At 42.9% G+C, this 24736-nt stretch overlaps 4 protein-coding genes across 12 annotated transcripts in view; 2 read left to right on the top strand and 2 right to left on the bottom strand.

The window, feature by feature from the left end:
• LOC113574131 (connector enhancer of kinase suppressor of ras 3-like) overlaps positions 1–1946 on the bottom strand; it is a 32223-nt gene extending 30277 nt beyond the window's left edge. For both annotated transcript variants that reach the window (XM_081721666.1, XM_035532892.2), the window contains exon 1: positions 1662–1946. In XM_081721666.1, coding sequence (XP_081577792.1) covers positions 1662–1713 — 52 coding nt within the window. In that variant the 5' untranslated portion in view covers positions 1714–1946. The remainder of the gene's footprint in view (positions 1–1661) is intronic.
• Positions 1947–5872: 3926 nt separating this feature from the next.
• Positions 5873–12516, bottom strand: qpct (glutaminyl-peptide cyclotransferase). Of its 2 annotated transcripts, XM_027004868.3 has the most exons (7): positions 12098–12514; positions 9456–9602; positions 9056–9337; positions 8347–8514; positions 7812–7911; positions 7189–7305; positions 5873–7023 (listed from the first exon to the last, which is right to left on the bottom strand). In XM_027004868.3, the coding sequence occupies exons 1-7, from the start codon at positions 12176–12178 to the stop codon at positions 6848–6850; spliced, it is 1071 nt and encodes a 356-aa protein (XP_026860669.2). In that variant the 5' UTR covers positions 12179–12514; the 3' UTR covers positions 5873–6847. The 2 variants fall into 2 exon arrangements, with proteins under 2 accessions (XP_026860669.2, XP_081578316.1); XM_081722190.1 differs by lacking the exon at positions 8347–8514 and having other exon boundaries at positions 12098–12516.
• Positions 12517–13063: 547 nt separating this feature from the next.
• Positions 13064–18865, top strand: mocs3 (molybdenum cofactor synthesis 3). 2 transcript variants are annotated; one of them, XM_081721430.1, is made up of 13 exons: positions 13064–13286; positions 13423–13549; positions 13659–13751; positions 14526–14646; positions 14768–14846; positions 15556–15669; positions 15853–15961; positions 16346–16408; positions 16522–16685; positions 17124–17171; positions 17406–17502; positions 17651–17758; positions 18702–18865. In XM_081721430.1, the coding sequence occupies exons 1-13, from the start codon at positions 13185–13187 to the stop codon at positions 18857–18859; spliced, it is 1383 nt and encodes a 460-aa protein (XP_081577556.1). In that variant the 5' UTR covers positions 13064–13184; the 3' UTR covers positions 18860–18865. The 2 variants fall into 2 exon arrangements, with proteins under 2 accessions (XP_081577556.1, XP_081577557.1); XM_081721431.1 differs by having other exon boundaries at positions 13182–13286; positions 13423–13455.
• Positions 18866–20733: 1868 nt separating this feature from the next.
• Positions 20734–24736, top strand: part of prkd3 (protein kinase D3) — a 30273-nt gene continuing 26270 nt past the window's right edge. For 2 of the 6 annotated variants that reach the window (XM_081721428.1, XM_081721425.1), the window contains exons 1-3: positions 20886–21021; positions 21231–21372; positions 21538–21652. Coding sequence is in view for 2 of the 6 variants with exons in the window: in XM_081721424.1 (XP_081577550.1) it covers positions 20734–21021 (288 nt within the window). In the remaining 4 variants the exon portion in view is untranslated. Of the gene's footprint in view, positions 21022–21230; positions 21373–21537; positions 21653–24736 lie in introns of all 6 variants that reach the window. The other 4 variants (XM_081721424.1, XM_027004811.3, XM_081721426.1 and 1 more) reach the window with 3 other exon arrangements.

Genomic DNA, 24736 nt, shown 5'->3' with positions numbered 1-24736 from the left:
CCATTATATAATGTTTTATACACAATCTAACACTGCTACTGTAAATCTGTAAACTCATCAATGGTGTGAGACTACACTCCTAGAATATTTCAATGAATGCCTAACACCTGTAGTCTATGAGCACTATGAGCACTAGTCTATTATCTGACATGCTGCTTCTCCTGTAGGTCATTTTTGAGTCAGAAGAACTTCTGGCCCAAGTCCCTCTGCTGCACTTTTACAGTAGTGGCTCTGGATGTCTGAAATGCCTTCACAGAGGCATAAAAGAATGAAAGGCACTCAGCTGTCTCACAGTGAATGTGGGAGTTGGACAAGTAGGGGGAAAAACAGCAGAATGAGCAAGTGTGAAGCTATTCGGTCCAGCTTTCAGCGAAACCTTCCCTAAATAGCCTGCAGACTCGCTAGAAAATATTATATGAACACTCAACTATATTAGGAGATTAAATCAACATATGCTATAATGGTGCATGTGCGTGTGTGTGCGTGTGCATGTGTGTGTGTGTGTGTGTGTGTGTGTGTGTGTGTGTGTATGTGTGTGTGTGTGTACGCACACAAACATGCTTCTAGAGAATGTGAGTGAGAAAGACAGGCAGACTTATTTCTATGTACTAGACCAGTGATTTATTATAAAGTTATAAAACAGATATCACTATTCTATAATATCAGTAAGGCCCCTGCCACAACAGTATTAGGTTTGCAGTAAGTTACTATGATGATTAGGCAATGAATGAGTCACAACTGCAAAATATTGTTCCCAAGAGAAAGAAACTGCCTTGATGACAGGTCACTGTCATGAGAAAACATTATTGCACAAACATAACCAACAACCAGGAGACAGGTTGGTGCGCCTTTGTGAAAACTAAAACATCCTCATAGCCCTGAGGAGTTTCTTCCCATAGAATGATCCAGTTTAGCTGTAGTTTATAGCCTCCCAGACTAGCAGTTGTGGCAGTGGTACAGTGAGAGGTTCAGGAGTTCTGTCTTTTTTTTTTTTTTTTGTAAGGGGGGCTATTTGTTTTTAGGGTGAGGTTAATGCTATAACAAAAAGCCATTCACAGAATATGTTGAAGAATAAAGAATTTAAACTAACATAAGTAAAACATGCAACAGGTCAGGATCAAGCTTATCGATGTGATCATGTAATGCCAAAACAGTCGCGCTTGCTAACACTAATAACACCAAGAACATAACAGTGTAGACTGGAATAGATTCTTGATGGATAATGACAAGATAGACGTCCACCTTTAAAACCTCCCAGTCAAAACTATGGTAAATAAATAAACAAAACACAAACTTTGACAGAGGTAAAATGTCAGGCACAATTTTCAAGATAAAAACGAAAAACAGCCAGCAATTGGTCTCGTCACTGCTCGTCACAATATAACATCAGCGCACAAAGTTTCAGCAGTTTGACCGAACAGTCAGTCCACCAAGAAAAGCCGAACACACGCGCGCGCGTTTACGCGCGCACGAGCGCTAGTTTCTACGAAACTACAGGTAAATCCACGCGCCTCGCTACATATCCCACGCGCTTGGACACACGGGAGACCTGAGGGAGTCACTGTGTCCGCTTTTCAGAAGAAGCTTGCAATTTCGATTGATAGATTTTAACAAAAAATGTTGTTAAGATACATCTTAAGTGTACTGAGTCTGTAACTCACCTCTCATCCAGTCGACTACCTGCTTAGGTGTCCAACTGGTTATTGGGTCCATTGTTAAAACTTATGAGGTAACGAAATTCCTGGGAACAAGAAGGTTAACAAAACGCTGACTGCCGCCACAATCTAGAACTCACACTGCAGACTTTAATCATTCTTTCTTCATTGTACAAGCGGATAAAAGAAATCCAGTTATTTTAGGTTTAGCCTGTCACACCGTGTCCACCTGCACACGGAACCAGCGCTCCTTCAAACACACATAACCAGTAAGGAGCGATATTAAACTCGCAGTGACAGAGGGACACAAAGTAGTCAAAGGGATCAGATTACACAGGCTGCTCCTCCCCTCAACAAGTACGCCGGGAGGAGGAGTCGCTTCCCACACGTTTGAAACCAGCCGCCAGCAAAAGAGGGGAAAAAAACTTTTCACGTTAATGACAGTGTGGATAAAATAATGAGTATAATTTATTTTACAATTGTATAGTCTATATTTGTGGGATAAACCCTATGTGCCATGCAGTAACAAAATTCAAGGCCGTAGCAACTTGATTTCAGACCAATCCACTAATTTCCGCAACAAGTGTGCAGATGAATAGTTCCTATACATTTGGTCAGTTAATATACTTTTCAGTACAGCATTCTGAAGATAAACATGTATAATCTGTAGATAGACAGATATTGGTTGATATTCTGGCTCATTGGTGCCCTCTGAAGGTTACCAACACACCAAATACACACACACACACACACACACACACACACACACACACACACACACACACACACACAGAATGATCTGGATAAGACCCTGAGAGTAAATATGCTCCAGTAGTGGTAACATTGTCAGGACAGGTTTGAAAAATGGGCAGACAGGTAGGGTTATAATAGTATGTGAGTCACATGACACAGGCACTCTGAACTAAGCTGGCATTCCCTTCTCCACTTAAAAACAATCCATGCTTCATCAAATATTGGTGTTCACACAGCCCTATCTGGAGAGCTATAGGGAGAAATTAGTGTACCTGTAACTACACCTTCAAACGTATCATAAGCAATAAAACACTGGAGACAGGATCTCTAATTATTTCTTCCCTCTGGCAGTTTATTGGTGTATTGCAATACCATTGCAATCCAGTTCATGCCAAATGAACTGTTAAAATAAGACATTATGATCTTTTACCTATGTTTAATAAATATATATTCCTTTAGTGAAACAACAACAACAACAACAACAACAACAACGATAATAATGATGATGATGATGATGACTATATTATTATTATTAGTATTATTATTATTAGTATTATTATTATTATTATTATTATTATTATTATTATTATTATTATTATACAGTAAATTATAGTATATGATAATCATCAACATTATTGTTGGAAAGCTATGATGGGTTGGTTTAGTTTATTCCTATAGTATGCAAAGGCCCTATGATGGATTACAGAATAACTAGGAATTAACTGGTCCAGACTCTGATTTTTAGAATAACAGAGGAGAAAATAAGATCTTCAGGAGAACTGCAAGCATATCAAAGCAGAGCCTAGAATTAAAGAATTCAGGAGGCCTGCTTTAATAATGTAGTTAAGTAACTTTAACTGTCTATGAGTGGGGATACTGCCATAGTGATTGCTGGGGAGTGTCACGATACAGCCCCGCCCCCTCCTCAAACATCTTTGTGTGTGTGTGTGTGTGTGTTTGTCTGTGTTGCCACGCCCTCTCGTGTCATTCAGCTGTTCTGCGTTATGTGTAATTGTCTTGAGTGTATATATGTCTCCTGTGTTGTAGTACGTGTTGTTGGTGTTTGAAATGTGCTTAGTGAGGTGCGCTGTGTTAGATGTGTCAACTGTGTGTGGAATAAAATGTATGTTTGAATGTGCCCCTTCTCCGCATCCTGTTTGCCTCATAACGTCACAGAAATACCAACCGAAGAAGGATGCCTGGGAAGGGCAAGAAGAAGGGGAAGAAGGGGAAAACACACATTTCCCCAAATCGTGCCCGCAATCCCTCCGTGTTCTTGGGTAGCCTCCTGACTCCCGCAATAGGAGAGCGTGGTCCGAGTGCGGAAGTGGAGGAGTCACACAGGACTATGTCTGACTAAAATGACTGGTATAATGATTTTCAGTCCTCGGAGTCGGACACCGCGGACTTCTCCCTTACTGCGGTGAGGCCATCACTCCTCCTGGCTTTGATCCATGGGATCGCAACGGGGGAGGGACCCGCTGGGTACTCGGAGGTGGAATCCGTAGGGTCCTGCATGGACTTCACAGAGGGCTATGCGGAGTATGGAGAGCAAGGGAAGTGCAGTGACATCACTCTGGGGTTGGACCGATGGTCTGATCGAGAGGAGAACCCGTCGATGGAGGTGGAGGAGGTACCTCAGGGGGATCCTTCCTCTCAGACTGAAGTCACGAGCTCTGAAAAAGACGAGTCCCCAGCACCCAAGGCTCCACCTAAGGCTCGGCCCAGGGCTAGGTGCTCTGGAGCCAGCAAGCAGCCCCGGGTGACCGACGGAGAGACGGAGTTGTCGGCGGAGGAGGACACTCCTCCCCCTAGGGCGAGGACCATCAGAGAGCAAGCGCCTACGCCTAAGCCTCGGGGAGGTAAAAAAAGCAGCGGTACCGGGGTCTGCTCCGCAACCAGGCAACACAACCGATGCGCCTACCAAAGCGCATGCGCCGGGGTCTGGACAGTCTCCGCCAACCAAGCCGGCGAGAGACCCTCCCTCCCAGGCTGGTTGGCGTCCGACCCAGCCAATGGCTGGGGCTTCCTCACTCTTCCCCGGACTGTTTAATTCATGTATTGTTGTGCCTGTTCCTGTAACCGTGTCTCTCTCCGTTACAATAAATGCGCCTGTCCCTTTGTTCTCCTTTGTGTCCATGTCAGTCCCTGTCAGTGTGTGCATTCCGGTGTCTGTCGTTATGTTAGTTAGCCTCGTTGTTTGGTGTTGGTCTCGGCTCCACAGCCCGTTAGGCTGGCATGCCGGGAGTCGTGCCCTTGGGGGGGGCTCTGTCATGATACGGCCCCGCCCCCTCCTCAAATGTCTTCGTGTGTGTGTTCGTCTCTGTTGCCACGCCCTCTCATGTCGTTCACCTGTTCTGTGTTGTGTAATTGTCTTGAGTGTATATATGTCTCCTGTGTTGTAGTACGTATTGTTGGTGTTTGAAATGTGCTTAGTGAGGTGTGCTGTGTTAGATGTGTCACCTGTGTGCGCAATAAAACGTATGTTTGAACGTGCCCCTTCTCCACATCCTGTTTGCCTCATAACGTCACAGGGAGACGTCACAGGGATTTTTGTAGGTGTGTATGTGAGTGTGTGTGTATGTGAGAGACAGACAGAGAGAAAGAGACAGAAAGACACAACCATATAAACATGATGTGTATACGCAAAGCCTAATAAAAAAAATTAAATGTAGGCCTTCAAAAATGAATATACCTGTTCTGAACCAAAAGCTTAGCCTTGCTAAATGCCACACAGCAAAACCTCACAACATGGAAGTGTCTTTACATCCCAGACAGGTGCACAATAAATCAGGTTTCAGTTTCAGCACAGGCACTCAAGAACCAACTGAAAGTGGTACATTCTTACTGCAACGTGAGCTCCAACTTCTCAATGGCAAGGTGTTTAAAGTTCTCCTAAAGGTTTGCTTTTAAAGAATATTATACATCATATAAATCCATCTACATCTGAAAACAGCTGGCTGATCCCACAAGTAGTGGCTTTATTTAAAGCCACATCTTACATGCAAAATTTCAAAATAAAAATTAGAGACAAGCCAACCTCAGACTCAGTGTGCAGCTGTACCTTAACCAAAGGGACCAGGAATTCTATATGCTTAATAAACACTGTAAAAAGGTCAAGGCTCAGAGCTTGGGAAACCTCATTTCTGTCAAGAAAGGAGTGAAACAAGGCCCTTTGTGGCAGGTCAGTGCAGCAAGCCATGGCAATGTTGGCTGAAGTCTTTTGTGTGTGTGTGTGTGTGTGTGTGTGTGTGTGTGTGTGTGTGTGTGTGTGCTGGGAAGACACAACTCTAATGAAGCTCAATGCTGAATCTGAGTACTGGACCATTATCACCATCATAGGCAGAACAGCAACACTATCAAAGGTTCCTATTTAAATATGCTCCCTGGACAAGAACGTCCACCCAGAAATATGCGATGGCAGCAAAGACAACATAATCAAATAAAATAAAAAAAGAGCACACTTCAATTTTAATGTTTTAATTCAACATCTATTTAACATCTGTAGAACCAAAGTTTTTAGGGTGATGACTGGTAAAAAATAGACATTATAATATTTAAGACATTCCAGAACCATGTTTAATGCTAAAGTTGTTATTTATTCCTCCTTTCAGTAACCTCAGGATTGACACATCACAATTCGATTGAGTGCCACAGGCTAATATCTCTGTCCTTCCATCCCACTCTTCCATTCTTTCCCTGCACTAATTGCCACATTGTAATCAAAGGAAAACAGGCCCCATAAAGCTAGAGGTCATATTTAGTGTCTGACAGAACAATGAGCTTTAATAACCCATAACAGGAACATTTTCAAAAGGTTCTTTACACCAAAACGGTGGACAAACCCAACTGCTTCCACCTAGAGCCTTTGTTAAAAATAATTTGACATTTATTCCATTCACAGTTTTCTGTGCCACAGATCACAGAATTAGACAGAAATGTTTCCCTTTCTCTGTGGTACAGATATAGGCATTGCCACAAAGAAGCTTTGCAAAATAGAAAGGGCACATTGGCTCTGATAGTAGGATGACTGATTTAAAATACAGTGCTTCCTGGACATGGTTTCATTTAGACACATGCAACATTTGGATGCAACAAAATCCATACACAAGAGTGGAAACTAAAGACTGATATTCACTGAAATAACTCTGAGCTGTGCAATTTGTTACACAACCTATTTGAAGGACCTCAGAGTACACGCCTCAGAATATGAAGGTTTAGGAATAGGCTGAGGAAAAAGGATCTCAGGAAACACATTTGGCCATGTGGTGCCATACACAAAAAGCTTTTAATATAGCACACAACAAGTACACATCTGATGCAGGTGAAGCCTAATTCTAACATGTGTTGTGTGGAGGACCATGTTAGCTTTTTGAGGTTTTGGGACTTCAGAGTTGACGCAATTGATACTGATGCATTAGGCAGAAGGAAAGGGACCATTAAGGGGCATCTGGGAGTGGATTCTGGCTTTTCATGTTGAGATATTCCAGCACAAAGACCTGCAGGATCTTGTTGAGGTTGTGGATCGTGGCCCGGTCCAAGTTCTCTTCGTTGTCATCAAAGGTGTGCCACACAGAAGGAAACGGCGTGGGGATAAGATGAAGAACCCGAACCCCTGCGGGACCAGGAAGGGTACTGGGTTTTAGCGCAGTTCTCTAGGCTTCCAGCAGTCTCACATGGGGGAACATACTGCATCAGCACATTCATAACTTCTAATGATGCCCTGCATTATTCTGCCCTAAAGCAGTGCCATGTAAAAGAGATGGCAAGGTGGTATTACCTTTGTTGAGGAAGGGCACGTGGTCATCCTGCACTGGGCCCACAGTAAGGCCAGGCCAGAAGTACTGCACCTCATTGGGGTGATCTTCCAGCTGGCCCAGGGCGTGCAGACGCCGCTCTGGAAGCAGACAGACAGAACAGTTACTACATGACCAAGTCTGTAATGACCACACAGTGTTGGAAACATAAAATGCAGATAAGCACATGAGTTAGGAAAAGCATCTGAACTCTTGAAGTAGAACAGTGTCTTGCACTCAGGTCAAGTGATTGTGCAATAGTTTAATGGCATGACATCGTAGTGAAATATGACTGGGAAGATATAACTGAGATTAGACCAGTAATCACGAATAGGGAGTTCTTCTTTAAGAATCAAGTCTGATAACAAGCTGAAATGGCTCGTTCCATCCTCTAAGCATTTATAATTTTTGACATTTATTTAGATTTGCACAGGGTCACAGTATCCTTCTAAAGCAATTACCCTCCTCCATGATCCATACCATCTGCTTGTCTGTGAAGGACAGGAGGAGGAGAGACAGGGAGAGACCCCTCTGCCAGAGTGGGGGAGGAGAAGATGGCAGTCAGCAGGGGTAATGAGAACATTACAAATGGAAGACAAAGGCTCACCGATGTTCTGCAACCTGGAAAGCCACCTGGCAGTATTGGAGAACTGGTTACCGAAGCGAGGCATGGGAGCACCAATCAAATCCAACAGAACAAAAAGATCCTGTTTTTAAAAAAAAGGAAAGAAATGGAGGTGGAGAGGATGTGGACAGAGTGGAACAGGGTGAAAAACAGAGGAGGTTAAAAAATAATTTTTGGATTATATAATAAGGCTCAGCTTCCGACCGGTCTTTGAGATGAAACATATGTCTTTGCTCATGTACTGTCCACTGTCTGCAGCACTGCCTTACTGGGGTGCCTCCACACCAAGGCCTCATAAGACTGCTCAGCCATATGTGTTCTCAACAAACCTGTCTAGTCTTATGCCCTAAATACAACATAGAATTAGCATAAGGATTACTGCACACTAATCTGGATTGCATGCATGGTAGCAGTAATTAAAAAACACAGCTGTGCAATACTACACTTCATGCATACATAGTTGTAGAGTCCCTGATGTTTACATGAACGGCTAGGCATGTTTGCGAGAGAAACGCACAATGCCATGCAGCTGGTTTGTGTCAGTGGCTCCTGGGGGGTGTGCAATGCTTTCCATTTTGTGCGCTAGGTGACGGGAGCCATACAATGAGTCTGTGGAGGACCACTGAAACAGAGCCTCCTCTCCATCAAAGAACAACAGCTGTAGAGACAGGTCTGACCCCGAGTCCTGAAAAGGGCACAGAAGACACACTGCCATCTAGTGATGAATCTATGACAATACACTGACTTAAATTCATGTTGCATGTTTCTAATTTGACCCTGTCCAGGAGACCTCCAGATAACTGAGGTGTTTGAATAACCACCGTGGGTATTTATAGCACATTAACTTAACAATGTGGCAACTGTTGGTTGTTTCTTTTCCAGTCATCTTTTTTGTCTTTAACTCTCCCCTCTTTGCCTGATAAATTTCTACTGTTTCTTCAGTATAGTCATGTTCAGCATCAAATAAACATAAACATAAAGTTAACTGACTTGAGCAGTAAGCATTTGCCAGCTCCAACGACCTACACAGTTTGGTGATTTGTTCAGCTCCCAGTGGAAAGATTCACAGTTGAGTTAAGATAGATGTGTTAATGCTGGGAATACTCTAACGCAAGAAATCCGCTCTATCACAATATAGCTACCACATCTACATTCCATATCTAAGTTATTGCTGAAGTGGAACAGTCCATCTTGGAAATAAAACATATTCTTCATCCATTCCTCACCTTTAGAGTCTCCAGCTCAGGGTTCAGTGCTCTGGCCAGCTCCAGCATCATGGAGCAGGGCACAGCTGAGTCAGTGGCTCCCAGGAAGACCCGCCCATGCCACTGAGGGGGGTAATACTTGGAGTCATAGTGGCAGGCCAGCACCAGGTGCCTCTTGGCAGCAGGGTTGAGAGTGGCAATTATGTTAGTGAAAGGCATCTGGCCGTAAGGTGTATGGCCTTGGAAGTGATCCTCTGTCACCTCCCAGCCTGCCTTCAGTGAACCCAGGACAGATTTTATATGCTGTGGGAAGAGAGACAACACACAGATGCTCCATACGATGAGAACGTCTCGGTCGACTTTAGCCTCATTTCATTAGCCTGACGTGCACAGATGCACATGGCCGCACGCGCGCACAGACCTGCTGCACCGACTGGCTTCCTGTTGAACCTGGGTAGCGCACCACCAACATGGGCCTCAGGTCCTTTTCCCACATGCGGCCAATATCAGTGTGAGCTGAGACGCTGGTCAGATCACCGGAGCCCAGGGTTCTCGCCTTGTGATAGAGCTGTATGGAGAGGAGAACATGCCCCAGGGCCATGACCTTACTGCAGTCTGGGCTATGAAAGATGATCAGATCCTCATATGGGGAATCAGTGTGGACAGAAGCTGCAGATGTAGCATCCAGTGGCATTCTGCAGAACTGGTTGTTGTTGACATTTCCATGATTCAAATGGCATCGAGAGGCCAGTGGAGATATATGCCCGCTTGCCACAAACTGTTAGTACTGCTATACTGACCAAACTTCACTGAGCTTAAAACTGACATGACTTATAGAATATAAAAGCACTATGAACACAGAATCAGCAGCCATTTTAATAGCTACAGTTATTCTATAGCCTGCTTAAATTATAATTTGTAATCCACAAATTTTGGCAGACACCAAACACTGTGCTCAGAGGTTAGATCACTGACGTGATTGTACTATGCATAACTGAGCTGCATTTTGAGTCTTACACGAATAAACTGTTTTAAAAGCTGGTGTGGTCTGCATATTTTGTGTGTATATAACAGCATAGATACCTATTCAAACTATTATGAATACAAATATAAAGAAAGCAAGAGATTCAGTACACTTGAATATGATGGTGAGCAGAAAAAGAACACACTCTTCCAAATAAATAAATCTTTGTTCTTTGTTCTCCCTTTGAATGACTCATAGACTCAACCCCTAGGCACAAACCCACTCACTTAGGAAGTATTACCTTTGGGATGCACTGACTAAGCTGTCTTCAATGGAAGGGGGAAGGGTGCTTAATAATTGGCCCACTCAGTGTATGAGTTATATATATTTTAATTATTACTGTCAGATGTCGTTCATGCCCTTCCTTTGACTGTTGTTACTGTTCTGGATGAAGCCCAAATCCAATCTAATGATTCTTTAAATTTCTTACTGATTTTATTGCTGCCTTTAATCATTCCTGTAACTCTATTGATAAACAATACTAATTTTTGACACTGTATTCAGGCAGAAATATTTCCCCAGGCATTAGTGTGTTTACCCATACAGCACTAAATTAGTACACTACAAATGGTCCCACGTGAAATGTGTTGGAAACACTTAACTGCACTGTTGTGACAGAACATGTTCATTCTTGCTTGTAGGAGAAATTATAGATTGTATATGCCTGGTGGGTAATTATGTGGTCTGAACCACACAAGACACCACAGAACTTTCAAGAACATTAAGTACATGGGTGCTGCATCTGGAAGTTATTCACAGAAGAGAGGACATGCAATCTGCTAGGCTGAATGGCCTCTCATTAGGCTCTGAACACAAGCCAACGCTTCAGACTATGAAGAAAGACCAAAAAGAACCAGAAAATATAATTCTTAGTAAGATACTGTAGAAGTGTCCCCTCGAGCCAAACGCATTTTTCATGGTATTTACTGAATGTGACGTCAGACTCGTTAGTCTTATTTGGTTTCAAAGTCCGTTTAGGCTTTTGTTTGTTGGTTTGTTTTGTTATGATCAATTATACTCGCTAGAAATTCCCAAGCACACGAATCTGTTAAACAATAACTTCAAAATGTAAAACTGTCCCATTTAAAAGCGTTTGGTGCATGGTCACTTCTCCAGCCTGCACGCTGATCGTAAATTCAGAGTATGCCCATGTCCAGATACAGATATTACGGAACGATGAAGTTCGTGACGCAAGATTTATTTTACACAACGTGTACACAACCCCACTGAGCCAACAGTGAACCGTGAATTACATTGCAATTGAAAATTCATACAAATCCTCCCGGGAATTTGAGAGAGCTTTGACGGGATTCCATTCTAGTTCTATAAATATCAAGATCTCCATCGGTGGATCAATGAAAAAGAGCGTGCTGCCATGGCAACAAGGCGACGGAAGAGACTGAACAGCGTAGAGTGGGTCTAACGATGCTATGCTCAAATCAGATAGATAAGACGCAATCTGACCACGAAAGTAAATGCGCTCTTCCACAATTGGCTTGGATTATAACACACAATGTCCCCTAATATGCCCAGGCGAGATCATCTCATGATGATCTCATACTGAGACAAATCTGTTGACTAATTTAATCTCAGTATGGTAAACTTTTAGTTTAAAAGCAAATAACCTGACAGAGACCGAAAATGGAAGAGAAAAGAAACGTCATCACTATAATGCATTTGGAAATAAACGCTTGTATATCAAAAAAGTAGGCTATACACAATACAGCACCCATATGAGAGAAAGTCTGCCATAATTCGCACATTGTCGGGTTTTATATTCTCACGAAAACTTACAGCTGATGGGACAACTCGTGTATCACTGATAACAAAACTAGCAATATCAAATATATAGGCTACCGTCACATATACGAAATATTGAAAAATCGGATTTTGTTGCCCGATAGGCAAATAAAATGCGCAAAAATTCCGAAATTCCAGTCCATTCGTCAGAGTCTTTAGAGACAGATTTAATTGGATCTACACGCAGACGAAGGTAAAAAAAAATCTCCCCGTAAAATATGTAAGATAAATAAAGGTACCTTTTCTTGACTCCATGGTATTTGGCCATTGATGTAGCCCGTACATGCTACAAAGATGCCAAGGAAAGTAAAGAGACACATGGTCCGACTTCGCCTCGAAGTGGCAGCTTTCCCTGTTTTACGCACGGCGCATTCCACACGCTCTGGCTCACTGAGACCTCCAGATCATGTGAGGCACTTGAGGGAGGACCTGAAGGCTGGGGCACAGTTAGCTGCACTTTATTCTTTTAGACGGAGCCAATGGGGTCGTAAAACAAACAAACAAACAAAAAGTATTATTCCTTACAGAGTAATGGAAATCGCAAACGATTTGATTTCTTTTTTCACCCTCCTATCAGTTAGGCAGTTGATTCCACTTAAACTCTCAAGCATTCAATCTAAGGAGTTTTAGCCTGTGGCTCACAGAATCGTATTGGTACGGCTAAGCACGTCAGTCTGACCTTAAGGGGATATTACATGCAGACCGAGACCGGAGATAATAAATGGGGAGATGTGAGGGGTTTCAGGTTGCAGTTTGGACTAAGCTTCCTTATGTTAATCTTAAAGTGTACTATTTAAAGACATAACGCTAGCATACAAGCGATGAGAAATATTGGGGAAAATGTTGAAAATGAGGCTGTGATAATTTTCAGAGGTAATTAATAACAATAGTAGTAGTAGTAGTAGTAATAGTAGTAGTAGTAATAATAATAATAATAATAATAATAATAATAATAATAATAATAACTGGCCCAAACTAGATTACTGAATATTATATTAGGACAAATACATTAAACCTGTGTTAAACCTCTTTTCTTTATTCATCAGAAAGCGTGAACACCTGCTTTATTTTGACGTGTAAGTGGCAGAGTTTCGTGTACTTTGGCCCGTGTGTTAAGGACATGGCGTTTACGGTCTCTTCTTTGATTGGTTAGAGTAAGCACGTGCCCCGTCGACGCTCCCACGCGTGTTTGTGGACGTTTGTAAACCAGGAAATGGGGACGCAAACGTGTGTATGAGGAGGTCTACACGTTTAAGTGGCTAGGAACCATAACGTTTTAATTCTGTGCGTGAATAACAAACGGGCTGGTTTGGGAAAAAATATTTGATGTTCGACATGGATGACGGTATTGTAGCGTTGAAGAAACAGCTAATAGAAAAAGACATGGAAATTGCTGCTTTAAAAAAGAAACTTGGCCAAATCCAAAAGGTCCGCACCAGCTAGCTAAAGCTAAAGCTCGCATTACGTGTCTATCACAATATGTAGAGACAGTCCTGTTTCTGTATTTTCTGTTCAGAACAGTATTATCTTTATCTAATATGTTGTTTTCCTTCTGTTTCTTTAGGCTAACTCTTTACTAACGGATTTGCAGGATAAGGTATCAGCTCTCTCCCCTTTGAAAAACACCTTAACAAATGATGACATTTTGAGATACAGTAGACAGCTTCTCTTGCCAGAGCTCGGTGTTAAAGGTAATAACATAGCTAGCTAGCTGCATTAACTTAAAACCTTGCCAAAACCACGTTTGCCCTTAGATTTCTAAAAATAAGCGCAAGGACAACTTGTCTGGTATATTTCCAGGTCAGATGAGTCTTTCGAATACATCTGTTCTCGTTGTGGGATGTGGAGGATTAGGCTGTCCCCTTGCACAGTATCTTGCTGCAGCAGGTATAGGTGGGTATACCTGTGTACGTCAGCTGTGGATGTGGATGTTGGTTTGATTTTACTCTGAGATGCTCCCCTGTGCAAGCTAAGAACAGGTAAAAAAAAGAAAATCAATAGTGTCTGAATAGCATCCACTAGTCTAATCAACAATACATTAAAAAAATAGGCAGATAGCTTTGGTAGTGCTGTAGTTGACCACCATTGAACACAGCAAATTAAATAGAGTTTTATTACTTACCTGGAAACAAGTAAAAAGGAAACATGTCTTGGCACACACAAAGTGACTTAGGAGTGCAGCAAATGTCAGTGTCAGATTTACACTTCTGGGAAATGTGTTCTTTATCCTAAACAAACACAATGGGCTGGCCTAATATAATAATAATAATAGTAATAATAATAATAATAATAGTGTCATGCAAAGAACCATACACAAACACATAAGAAGTGTATAGTGGCTGGCTTTGCAAAACATGACTGCTTCCTCTTCCGAATGAAATTTACCAATGAAAAAAGCTCACTGATTACCAGACACTGTTGGACAGCATATACAGGCTATGTATGATTGTGTTCTTTATCCATTAATGAGTTTGTTCCTACTGTCCGTCATATCTATGTCAAATGTACCACTCACCAGTCTTTGAAATTTCATACATTCAAATTAAAATCTGTTTATGCACAGGCTGTGTCCCAGTTCACAATTTGCCATGGGGCTATGCCTAATATAAATGTCATGTGTCACTGTAACCTAGCAGTCTTCCAACATTATATATTGTATCCTTGCAGGGCGGTTGGGGCTACTGGACTATGATGAGGTGGAGCTGAGTAATCTTCACAGGCAGGTGCTGCACACGGAGAAGACCCGAGGGCTGCCCAAAGCCCTGTCTGCAGCACATGCTCTCAGCAGGTACCTCCCAAACCCATCCACAAATGCGGAACATGTCTGAGAACCAGACTTTCCGATGCTCTGTGGCCTTAAGGACCCTGCTGAGTATGGGTGCTGTGCGCTAACTTTAAGGTTCTCACAGGCTGAATTCTAGAGTGGAGTGTGTGCCGTATCATCTCAAGCTCTCGTCTGCAAATGCCCTCTACCTCATCGGGCAGTATCCTTTCATGCTGTGCTACTGCAGAAAAACAAATAAATGTTACAGAGTATATTTTGGGGATTTATCTTAAACTCTGGATTTATTAATCTGAAGGTATATTATTCAGTAACTTAATATGAATTGTTACTACTGTGCTGTGAATATTTGTTCCTTAAATGAGCCCTTGCAATGAAAAACCATATATCAGCCATTTCCCTTTTTTTGTGTAATCAGTTATTTTCGTTTTTGATTTTGTACATTTACATTAAAATTACATAATAATGCAATATATGCTTTATTTAGACTTACCTTACTTCATTCATGTGGGCATTTAAAAATAAAACTTGCAATAATGCATTATATTATTGTTTTTATTTTGTAGGCTGCAGAAAAACGGACGTGTGGTTTTTTGTTGCAAGTTCTCAAATATCATCAGTAATGTCAGTGCACTTAGCTATCTTTCTCTCAGTGAGATACTTGAGAAACCTTTGAGCAGTTTCCATTTTGCCAAAACAAACATCTATACTTGACAAACACTAATGTGATTCTGATACTGAATCTCATTCTGAAATATTCAGTAACAACATTATTAAAAGTATGTAGTTACTATACTAAGAAAGGAGAGACTGCACCAGCCAGCAAGTCCTTGCAGTGTAAAAGGGTTGAAATGCAGTACAATATTTGAGCTGCTTTTTACTTTTTGAGTCCTTAACTACTTGTTCTTCATGTATGACATTGTGGCAGACTGTTCAGATAATGTCCCTACACGCTACCTTGTCAATGATGCCTGTGTTCTGAGTGGCAAGCCTTTAGTGTCTGCTAGTGCCTTGCGAATGGAGGGACAGGTAAGATTGCTGTCAGAGCAAAATCAAGCCGACAGCCACAGGTACACAAGCATGCATGGACATACTCCAGAACCTGGGTGTGCCTGTGATTTTGGAAGGCATTAGTTGCTGCCTTTACCTAAACTTTGACCTTTTTGGCTGAGCAGAAACTGGCTTGCCTCCCTCTTGCTTTCTTGCCTGTAGCTCACTGTGTACAACCACAGAGGAGGGCCCTGCTACCGGTGTCTACACCCCATCCCCCCACAGCCTGACACTGTCACCAACTGCTCCGATGGAGGGGTCTTAGGAGTGGGTGAGTCTCAGTGCATCCCTCAATTAAAGTAAAACCATAAACCAGCTTGGTAACAACATCTGATGGGAGAAATGCTATATAAATAAAAAATGAATAAATGAATTACAACATGTAGAGGTACCTGCCAATGTTTAACTTTACGACACACTGCCTATGCTATTTCTCTACTGAAAGGCTTTTTTTTTCTAAACTGGGCTTAATTTATGTATGGAAAACACCCCTTTGTGTGCTGTAAATATGTATGTGTATAAATAAACTGTACTTATGTAAAGCGTTTACTTTTCTACATGTGACTACATTTACTCCAGATAATTATAGGTGCCCAGAGTTTTCAAGCCAACTCGGAGTCCCTGCATATGCAAACATGTTTCCCTCTCCTTGCAGTTCCTGGAATCATGGGTTGCCTTCAGGCCTTAGAGGTTCTGAAGATTGCCTCCGGCCAACCATGTATCCTTCACCGAACCTGCACGAAAGAACCGTAGCTCACAGTGCTGAGTCTTTGCCTCGCACAGGGCCCCTCGATATGTGGCAGTGTGTCTCTCTTTGACTGCCTCACGCAGCTTCATTTGGGCAGCAGCTGCTGATATTTGACGGCCAGGAGGGCCGCTTCCGCGCCATCAAGCTGAGGGCCAGGCGGGCAGAGTGCGATGTCTGCGGGGAGACGCCCGCCGTCACGGAGCTGCTGGACTACGAGGCCTTCTGCGGCATGGCTGCCACGGATAAGGTTGGTTCCGTATGTCAGTCTTTTGTCAGCTGCAGAGCTAGATGCTTCACTTTCCATGTGCAGCAATTTTGTGTGACTGGAACAGACCTGCTGTTCTGTTTAGTAAATGTCCACAGGAGGTCACTGTGACTCTTCTAGGAATATTTGAACTCAGATCAATGGGCAGTAGCCTACTCTTTGTTTCTAAAAAACACTTGTCTTTGTCTTTGAAAGCTAAATAAGGCACGCAAGGCCATGTGAGAAGCAATAGAAAATCCCTACTCAGAAATCTCTACCAGTTTCATAGAGTTACTATAGTCTTACATGCTTAAGTTTCAGTGTTTGACCAGTATCTGACAGCCCCCCAAACACCCCCAAGTCAATACCAACCAATAATAATTAAATGCACTATATACTGGAAAGAAAAGTGGTCATTTTCAGTGTTCATCTCTTTCTTAGTGTCGAAGACTGAATCTTCTAACCGCTGAACAGAGAATATCTGTGCAGGTATCATTCATCTGTGATTACTTTGTCTAGTGCTAGTACACTAGTGCTTTAATTTAGATTTTTTTTGTCTTTACATTCTCTTATTATAGCACAGCTTATGTAGTTAATCAGACACACCCCTGTACAGCTTTACCACTGGATGAGTGTTAGAAAAATAATTTGCCCTGTATACAATTAAACAATTGATCTCAACTTTATCCAAGTTCTGTGTTGAACTCCAATGCTTTCCTGCAGGAATACAGAGGTATTGTGGACAGTGCTTCTCCTCACCTTCTACTTGACGTTCGGCCCAAAGTCGAGGTGGACATTTGCCGTTTGTCAACTTCAATCAGTACGCTGTCTAATGGCTTTATTTCAGTACAAACCCAGGGCAGATATTTGTCTTTTTTTGCCAAATGAGAATGCATTGTAGAATCTCTTATGCCCATAACTAATTTGATCACAATGCTGATAGTTGATTTCTGTTTTGTTATTGATAGACATTCCACTTGTCAGTTTAGAGGAACGAAAAGCAAATGAGGTGAACTTGCTGAAGGAGAAGATCAAGGAGCTGAAACAGCGGCCAAACACCGACGCACCACTCCCGGGTAAGCGTGGGGTTTTATGTCCACACGTTGTGCTGGGACACGTCACTGCTGCTGTGGATGTATTGTGAGATTTTTCCCCAAAATTTTAAGCATACTAAGAAAGTCTTTTAGAAAAACGGAAAATATTTGTTATAGGGTCAAGATGACATTTGTGTAATAAATTATTCAAGTGCAATAAATGTCAAGCTTATTATGAATGAAGCGTATTCCTCTAAGGAAATCAGTGGGGGGTCTCTGACGCCCTCCATGCCTCCTCCAGTCCTCATCCAGCAAACCTCCGCTCTCCTCAAACAAGTGCGCTGCTGCACGCCACACATCTCGCACTCGGCAGACCGCTAGTATTGAGCCACGCCTGTTAAGCGATCCTATCTTGTGTGTACAGTGAGCGCTCCCTCTGCGCGCTAAATGCCAGCGGCCACCTATCGCAGGGCACCACGACCAGCTCCACGCTCCAAGGAGAACAAAGGAGGGGTAATCGGAGTTTCCTCAGACCAGTTAGGCCTTTGTAATGTTGCATTGCCAGATTACTTGCTTTTCTTGGATGACCAATGAGGATAGAGGTAACGGCGTTGCTAAGCATTCGTTTTCCATCACAGAAATAGTCTGGTCATCAGAAACAGCTGGCCTCCTGTTCCATAAACAAGTATTTGTATGGACTGTGTTTTTATTAGAGATGAGAAGCTCTATTTGAGCTAGCATGTTTCGATTAAGATAAGATTACTTAATACAGTTGCCTGAAATAAGGTTTGTTTTGGGCAATGACTGACATTATGAAACTATGCTACTAGCGCTTTTTTTCCTCCAGCTCCCAGAGGCACAAGAGGACAAACTGTGTCTCCAGCCTTTAGCATTCCTTTTTATGTGTTAGAGTAGGCTTGTAGGGGACCGGGATTGAGCTAACACCACATTTTCTTTCCCTCGCATCCTCTTTTCTCTTTGCTAGTGTTTGTGGTGTGTAAACTTGGGAATGACTCCCAGAAGGCGGTGCAGATCCTGGAGAAGATGTCTGGAGCAGAGCTGGAGCAAATCACCGTGAAGGACATTTCGGGAGGCCTAATAGCTTGGGCGAACAAAATTGATCCCTCTTTTCCTCAGTATTAAGTGACCATTTGTTTCTTGTACTTCTTTTTCCCCAATTAAAGTAAACCTGCCAGTGTAAATTGCTGTTTGTGACTGTTTTGATATGACACTTTTTTTCCCTTTTCTGGTCTGTAGCATAATATGAACTGAGTACACTGCAAATCTATGCTCTCAGGTGGAGTACAACTATTTACATTACACGTATTCAAGTTAGACTTGTATTTTAGTTATTAACATTGTTATAAATTTTAGTTACAAGTTCTTATTTTGAGAAATTCTGTATAAGACGTTATTGCACATTGCAATTCGCTATTTTTTTAAGCGGTATACTTTTTTATAGATTTGTTTTTGGTGTGCTGGGTTTACTCATAAGGCATTGCTACACTGAAATAATACTGTAACTTAATTATTTTAGGCTAGCGTATACACCTTCGCATGTAAGTAGAAAAATAAAGGGCGCTTTTTTGACTCACCAGTAGAGGTCGCGGAAACGCTCGAGGCCTCTCCACACAACGGAAGCGGTGTACAGGATAGGCATGCGCGTGGTGCAAAAGCAAGAAGGAAAAATCTAAAGCGCTCAGCATTTATGGTGCTGCAGTTGAGTCCTTTAAGGCTGCAGAGCGGCGTGTGCTTGCACCCCACTTCAACAGCCCAGGAGCCTTTCCTTTTCTTTCTGAAGAGATGGGCGAGGCGTCGCAGTTGGAAGGATAAGATGCGCATGAAGTAGTTACCTGGAGTACGTAAGATAAAAAAGTTTTCCAAAAATTACACAAGTCAGTGAGGAGGTAAATATAAGGCGTTGTTGGCGATTTTAAAGCTTTCTAAAGATTTTGTTTCTGTTACCGAAGAAGCGATTATGAGAACAAAGGTCTTATCTTCGTTTTCTACTAATTGTAGAGGTTGAAGTGTTTTTTGCAGGCCACTTGTTACGGAAAAGAAAACGCCTTTTCTAAATATTAAGGTAGTCTGTTTTCATCATGCAGTGTTTTTGTGGTGTGACTAAATCAGGGTTCATTACTCACTCATATATTACTGTGTAGTGTTTATGAGCGAGAACAAAGCCATTGTATAACTTGTTTTGCTGGCATTCGTGGTCCTTTGCCAGCTGTGATCGAGAGTGGGAGGATCCTCTCCAGATGTGAAATGGCTGTGGTTCCAGATGTTAGTCGTAGGGAATAACTGTTACAATAAGGAAAAAGTGAATGCAATTATTAGAGTATGTGTCCTGAAAATAGTAAACGTAGGCAAATTAAAAAAAACCCAAAATGTATGAAGCCGTTTTAAAAAATCGCCACATTTAACGGTTAAAATCCTGATAAGCTTAACTTCAGATAGGAGGAATTCTATCTAGTGAAAAGATTTGTGTTTTGTTATTAAAAGGGTTGTAATTATATTTAACATGTTTATCATTTACAAATATGACTCCTTAAAAAAAATTCCATCCGTTTGTTTTGTCTTTTTGATAGCACCCAGAAAGCAGGAATGCGACCTGAAAACAAAGCGCAGCTCTAGGATGACCGCCGCTCTATCAAGGCTCAAGCTGGCGTCCTGATTGCTCAGCTGAGACATGATCAGAGCCCTCATCAGTCCACATGTTCACCACAGAGCAGTGCAGGTGCTGAGGCAGGGCAGGGAGAGCCCCCGCATATGCTAAATGAATTACCACACTATAGCTGTAGCTGGGGAAACCAAGAAAATAAAGTTAACCAGATCTTCGTAGTCTGAGCAAAGGTCCGTCCGAGCCTGTGACAGGTGGGACCGCGCTGCTGTTCTGCACAGGGAACGGATGTAAAGCACTCACTGGCTTAGAAGCTCCGTGGGTATCACGCCACTGATTTGAAGCTCGTCACCTCTGGTTTCACACAGCAGTCATTTCAGCCGCGGGAGGAGAGCCAATGTCTGCCTGTAGTGGCACGCCTCCTCCATCCGTGCCCAGAGCCTACCTCAACGCCCAACACCCGCCTTCGCCCCCTGCCCCGTCTCCCCTCCACCCGGGGGCTGGCTGCAGCCGCCTGTCCAATGGGAACCACAGTGCTCCCAGTCCCACGCTGTCCCGAGGGTCCCTCCACGGCACCTCCTTCCTCCTCCAGATCGGCCTGACCAGGGAGGCAGTCAGTCTGGAGCCGCATGACCTGTCACTCAATGCTGTGAAAGAACTCGTCTGCTCCATCGTTGACCAAAAGGTAGAGATGTCAAAACATGTCTCCAGAGCAACATATTTTTATGATTAAGGCCAGACTTGCATTATTCAGTGATGGCACAGGAACACACAGGGTGACTCCGTGCGTCACTTACAATAGATGACAACATGATCCTGTCATGCAGGGCCTGGCCAAGGTGGCAGACTGCACGTTACGTTACGTAAGCCGTAATATAAACTTTTGTGTTGTAGGCTTTTATTAGCTGTTACGAAAGAAGAATCTCGTGCTCAACACCTAGAAACATCATCCAAGCGTCAGTTAGGTTTAGCCTGGCAGACATTTATTTCGGAAACTTGATAACATTGGACTTTAGGAGAGAACACAAATTAGAAGGTAAGACAAATTAGACATGACTCTAGTACAATTATTAAGGCCTGCCTCACATGAATTTCGTCTAAATGCAAACGATAATTTACAGTGAATGTTGTTTCATTATAGTTTGGCTTTGGTCTTTTTTTTTTTTAAATGTAAGTGTTCTATGTGCTTTCTGTTATGCAGCTAATTTTGCCTGGAAAACCTCTCAAAACACCTACTTGGTTGCATATTTCTATATGGACACCTCAAGCAAACCAGCAACAGAATATCCATCCATTCCAGTGTGTTGTGGAATCTTGTGAGCGAACCCAGTTTACTATATTTTACCATTTTTACACCACCTCCCACTGCTACAGCCCCTTCCCAAAGTGCACCATTGTTCGTGCAGAGAGCAGCCTGGCAGTCAAGTGCCGACGTGAGCTGTTAGCGGCACTATCGCTCTCTGATAAGAGGACGTGTGCTGCAGCCTCACACAGTCCTGTGGTCATCTGCCTCACGAGCGGATGGACGGTGTTATTTGATACTTGGCTTTGCATGCTCAGCCAGCACATTTCTGGTCAAGCTCACGTTCCTTCAGGCTGGTGTAATAGTGTGGTTCTTTATGAGGGCTGTTGCTGTGGAATGGCTAGTTATCTGAAGCCTCACTCTAATGGATGGTCCAATATTGATGGTTCCTAGATGTTACCTTTTGCCAAGAAGGCAGGGTTTTTTGCAGAGACAGGAGACAGGCCCTCTTTGCTGATTTGAAATCACAAATTCAGTTGATCATTTGGTTAGAGGAAACATTTGCCAGTGGCATGATGCTACGGCATGGAGCCACACTTCTGTGTTTGTGTATCTGTGTGTCCAAAGTGTGTTGTGTGCAGAGTTTTCCTGGTCACCTTGTGTCATCATTCCAAAAGATTCACAGCTGTTTTGCTGAAACCAACAAGACACAAAAAGAGTTGCCCACAGGGAGTGCTTGGTGATTTTGGTATATGCGGTGATGCACCAGACCCTTCTGTGGCAGAAACATGCAAAACTGACCAAGGGTGTGCAGCACAAGGCTGCATTTTTGTGAACTCTTCTGGATCCCTTTCGCCCTTTTCCCCAAGAGCCGTGGGATGAGCTCAAAGCTCCATCTGCTGAGAGCCAGCCCAGCAGAATCATATGGCTTTGATATCAGTGGAAAATATGACTGTAACTTCTCCCATTGCCCAGGCCATCTTTACACATGTGAGTGTACACTCATGTATGCACACACACACACGTGCGCGCGCACACACGGACACGGACACGCTTTCTGCTCAGTGCTTGCCCAGTTAACAGGCACAGACAGAAAGTGTTTTATATTCTGATAGCTCATAAGATATGCCTTTGGGTGAGTTGTGCTTCTGGCGGACAGCCAGGAAAAGTAAATGATTCACCAGCACATTTCAGACCATTCATTCATCTTCACGTATTACAAATGTACTTTATGACCTATGCTGTTCGGCAAAATCTCTGGCCTGCAAAAGATGTGGACTGTTGGTTTGATTGTTTGATTAGTTGTTCCACTACTATGATTTGTTTCAGCTACTACATTTGTGAACCAGATGTTTATTAATAACATGGGAATTGGTATAACATATGAATGAGCCAGATCCATGTGTTCTTGTTTTGACTGAATGAGGATACATATAAGGAAGCTGTGGTTAAGGTAACCGAGGCTGGAGACCACAAAGACGCTGATTAGGCTTAGGTATCATACGTCAGCTAAAACTTTCCCATGTGCTGTTGTGCCTCTGAGCAATATATCAAAGCCAAATACTTTGATGCTGTAAGTCCCTTATTGATATCTGTAATGATGATAAGAATATTAATTGGTACATGGAAGCCCATTCTAAACAAGTTCACAACCTGAAGGGAGAAAATGGGAATCATTTCTCATTTGGAATGAGAATGTTTTGAGAGCTTCCGAATGCCAGGGCTTTGTGCTGAACGGGTCCTAACCACATAGTTTCAGCGGTATCATTTGAGCTCCTGGATGAACTTTCACTCCGGAGCAGAGTTTATAGTTTCAGATGAGTTGCACTCATTGTGATGGAAGGGCACTATGCAAACATGCCGTGCTGCTCGACCTTTCTGCCAGAGGCGAAACCGCAGTGCCTGGCGAACACAGTTTCTGTGCCTGGCACCAGCACAGAAGGGTTGAGGGGAAAAAAACAGATAACGAAATGCTGGCAGCATGCACCTGGTCCTTTACTAGTGCTTCTGGCTGCAGGTGACCAATACCGGGGAAGAGGGCTGTCACCCTTTAGGAAAACTAGATCCCAGCAGTCAGCCAGGCAGCATAAAAACCAGCCGTTTCCACGGAATTGGAGAACTCGGACCTCCTCAAGGGAACAGCAGGATGCCAGGTGGCTTACTGCATCCACACAGCACGGCCGGTCCTTCGGGCCTGGTGTTCGATGGACCTTGCAATTCATGGGGTGAGGGAACAAGCATGTGATAGCAAAGCACTTCCTGTTTGGAGGTCACCCTGGCTCGGCTCAGCTGCCACAGAGGGAGTGCTCCCAGGACAAAAGTTCACCACGCCAACAGTGTCATGCAAGGAGCATTCTTGACATTTCCAAGGGCTGACGTTTGAGGAGGTCCTATCAAATCAGACATCTGGGGCCTGGAAATCTGCCTTAGCGTTTTACTAGTGTCACCATTGAAAAATATCCAGTGGATAGGAGGTTCTGGTCAGATCCAAGATAGGTTCAAATGGGAGAGACTCGTTGCACAGTCTGCTGTATTTCAATGTAAAATTGAGTTGTGGGGGAATGTACTTTGGCCCCCTCCTCTCCCCCTCTGTCAGAGGGGATGATAAAGCTAGCCGAGAGGAAGAAATTTTGCAGCTTTTTTGGCAAACACACTGGAAAAAGGTATAAACTTTTCAAACTCTCTCAGAAGGCACTTTTATGAACACTAAACCTTAAAAGCTAACCTTGGGATACTGGAGAGACTGGAACCACTATACAATACCATGCTAATGCTGTGCATATAGGCAAGTTAGCAACTCATCCTACTGTTTGATGGTGAAACTTTTATTACCTGGGCATGGGCTGCATTTGCAGCTGCCACTGTATTTATAAATGTTATCGAATAGAGCATGACACTGCATGTCTGCAATACAAAAGTAATGTGTGCCCAAATAGGCTTTGTAGTTGATCTGAATGTATTGATTTGTGATGAATTGTACTTTTCTTTTTCCCATTGCTCATTTAATAATGTGGATAATCCCCAATTTGCAGCTCTTCCTTCCGTGGAAGCGCGTTAATTTGTGATGCGCTCATCAAAACTACAGACGCTCGAGGTGCTTCCCTACGACAGTAGGGAATTTCTCTGTCTGTTGCTATAAAGTGGAATGTTTAAGCAG

The sequence above is a fragment of the Electrophorus electricus genome, chromosome 10 (assembly GCF_041902795.1).
Source record: "Electrophorus electricus isolate QZ-2024a chromosome 10, ASM4190279v1, whole genome shotgun sequence".
Taxonomy (NCBI): Eukaryota; Metazoa; Chordata; class Actinopteri; order Gymnotiformes; family Gymnotidae; genus Electrophorus; species Electrophorus electricus.
The sequence above is the reverse complement of the archived record's forward strand: the minus strand, read 5'-3'. Positions and strand labels throughout refer to the sequence as shown.

Bases quoted from the DNA above. Each gene is read 5' to 3' on its own strand.
- qpct (XM_027004868.3), bottom strand. From the start codon at position 12,178: ATGTGTCTCTTTACTTTCCTTGGCATCTTTGTAGCATGTACGGGCTAC. The intron at 9,603-12,097 runs GTACCTTTATTT...CTCTCCATACAG, and splicing joins TACCATGGAGTCAAGAAAAG to CTCTATCACAAGGCGAGAAC. The intron at 7,024-7,188 runs GTAATACCACCT...CTGGTCCCGCAG, and splicing joins CGTGCCCTTCCTCAACAAAG to GGGTTCGGGTTCTTCATCTT.
- mocs3 (XM_081721430.1), top strand. From the start codon at position 13,185: ATGTTCGACATGGATGACGGTATTGTAGCGTTGAAGAAACAGCTAATA. The intron at 13,287-13,422 runs GTCCGCACCAGC...CTGTTTCTTTAG, and splicing joins AACTTGGCCAAATCCAAAAG to GCTAACTCTTTACTAACGGA. The intron at 17,503-17,650 runs GTACGCTGTCTA...TGTTATTGATAG, and splicing joins CCGTTTGTCAACTTCAATCA to ACATTCCACTTGTCAGTTTA.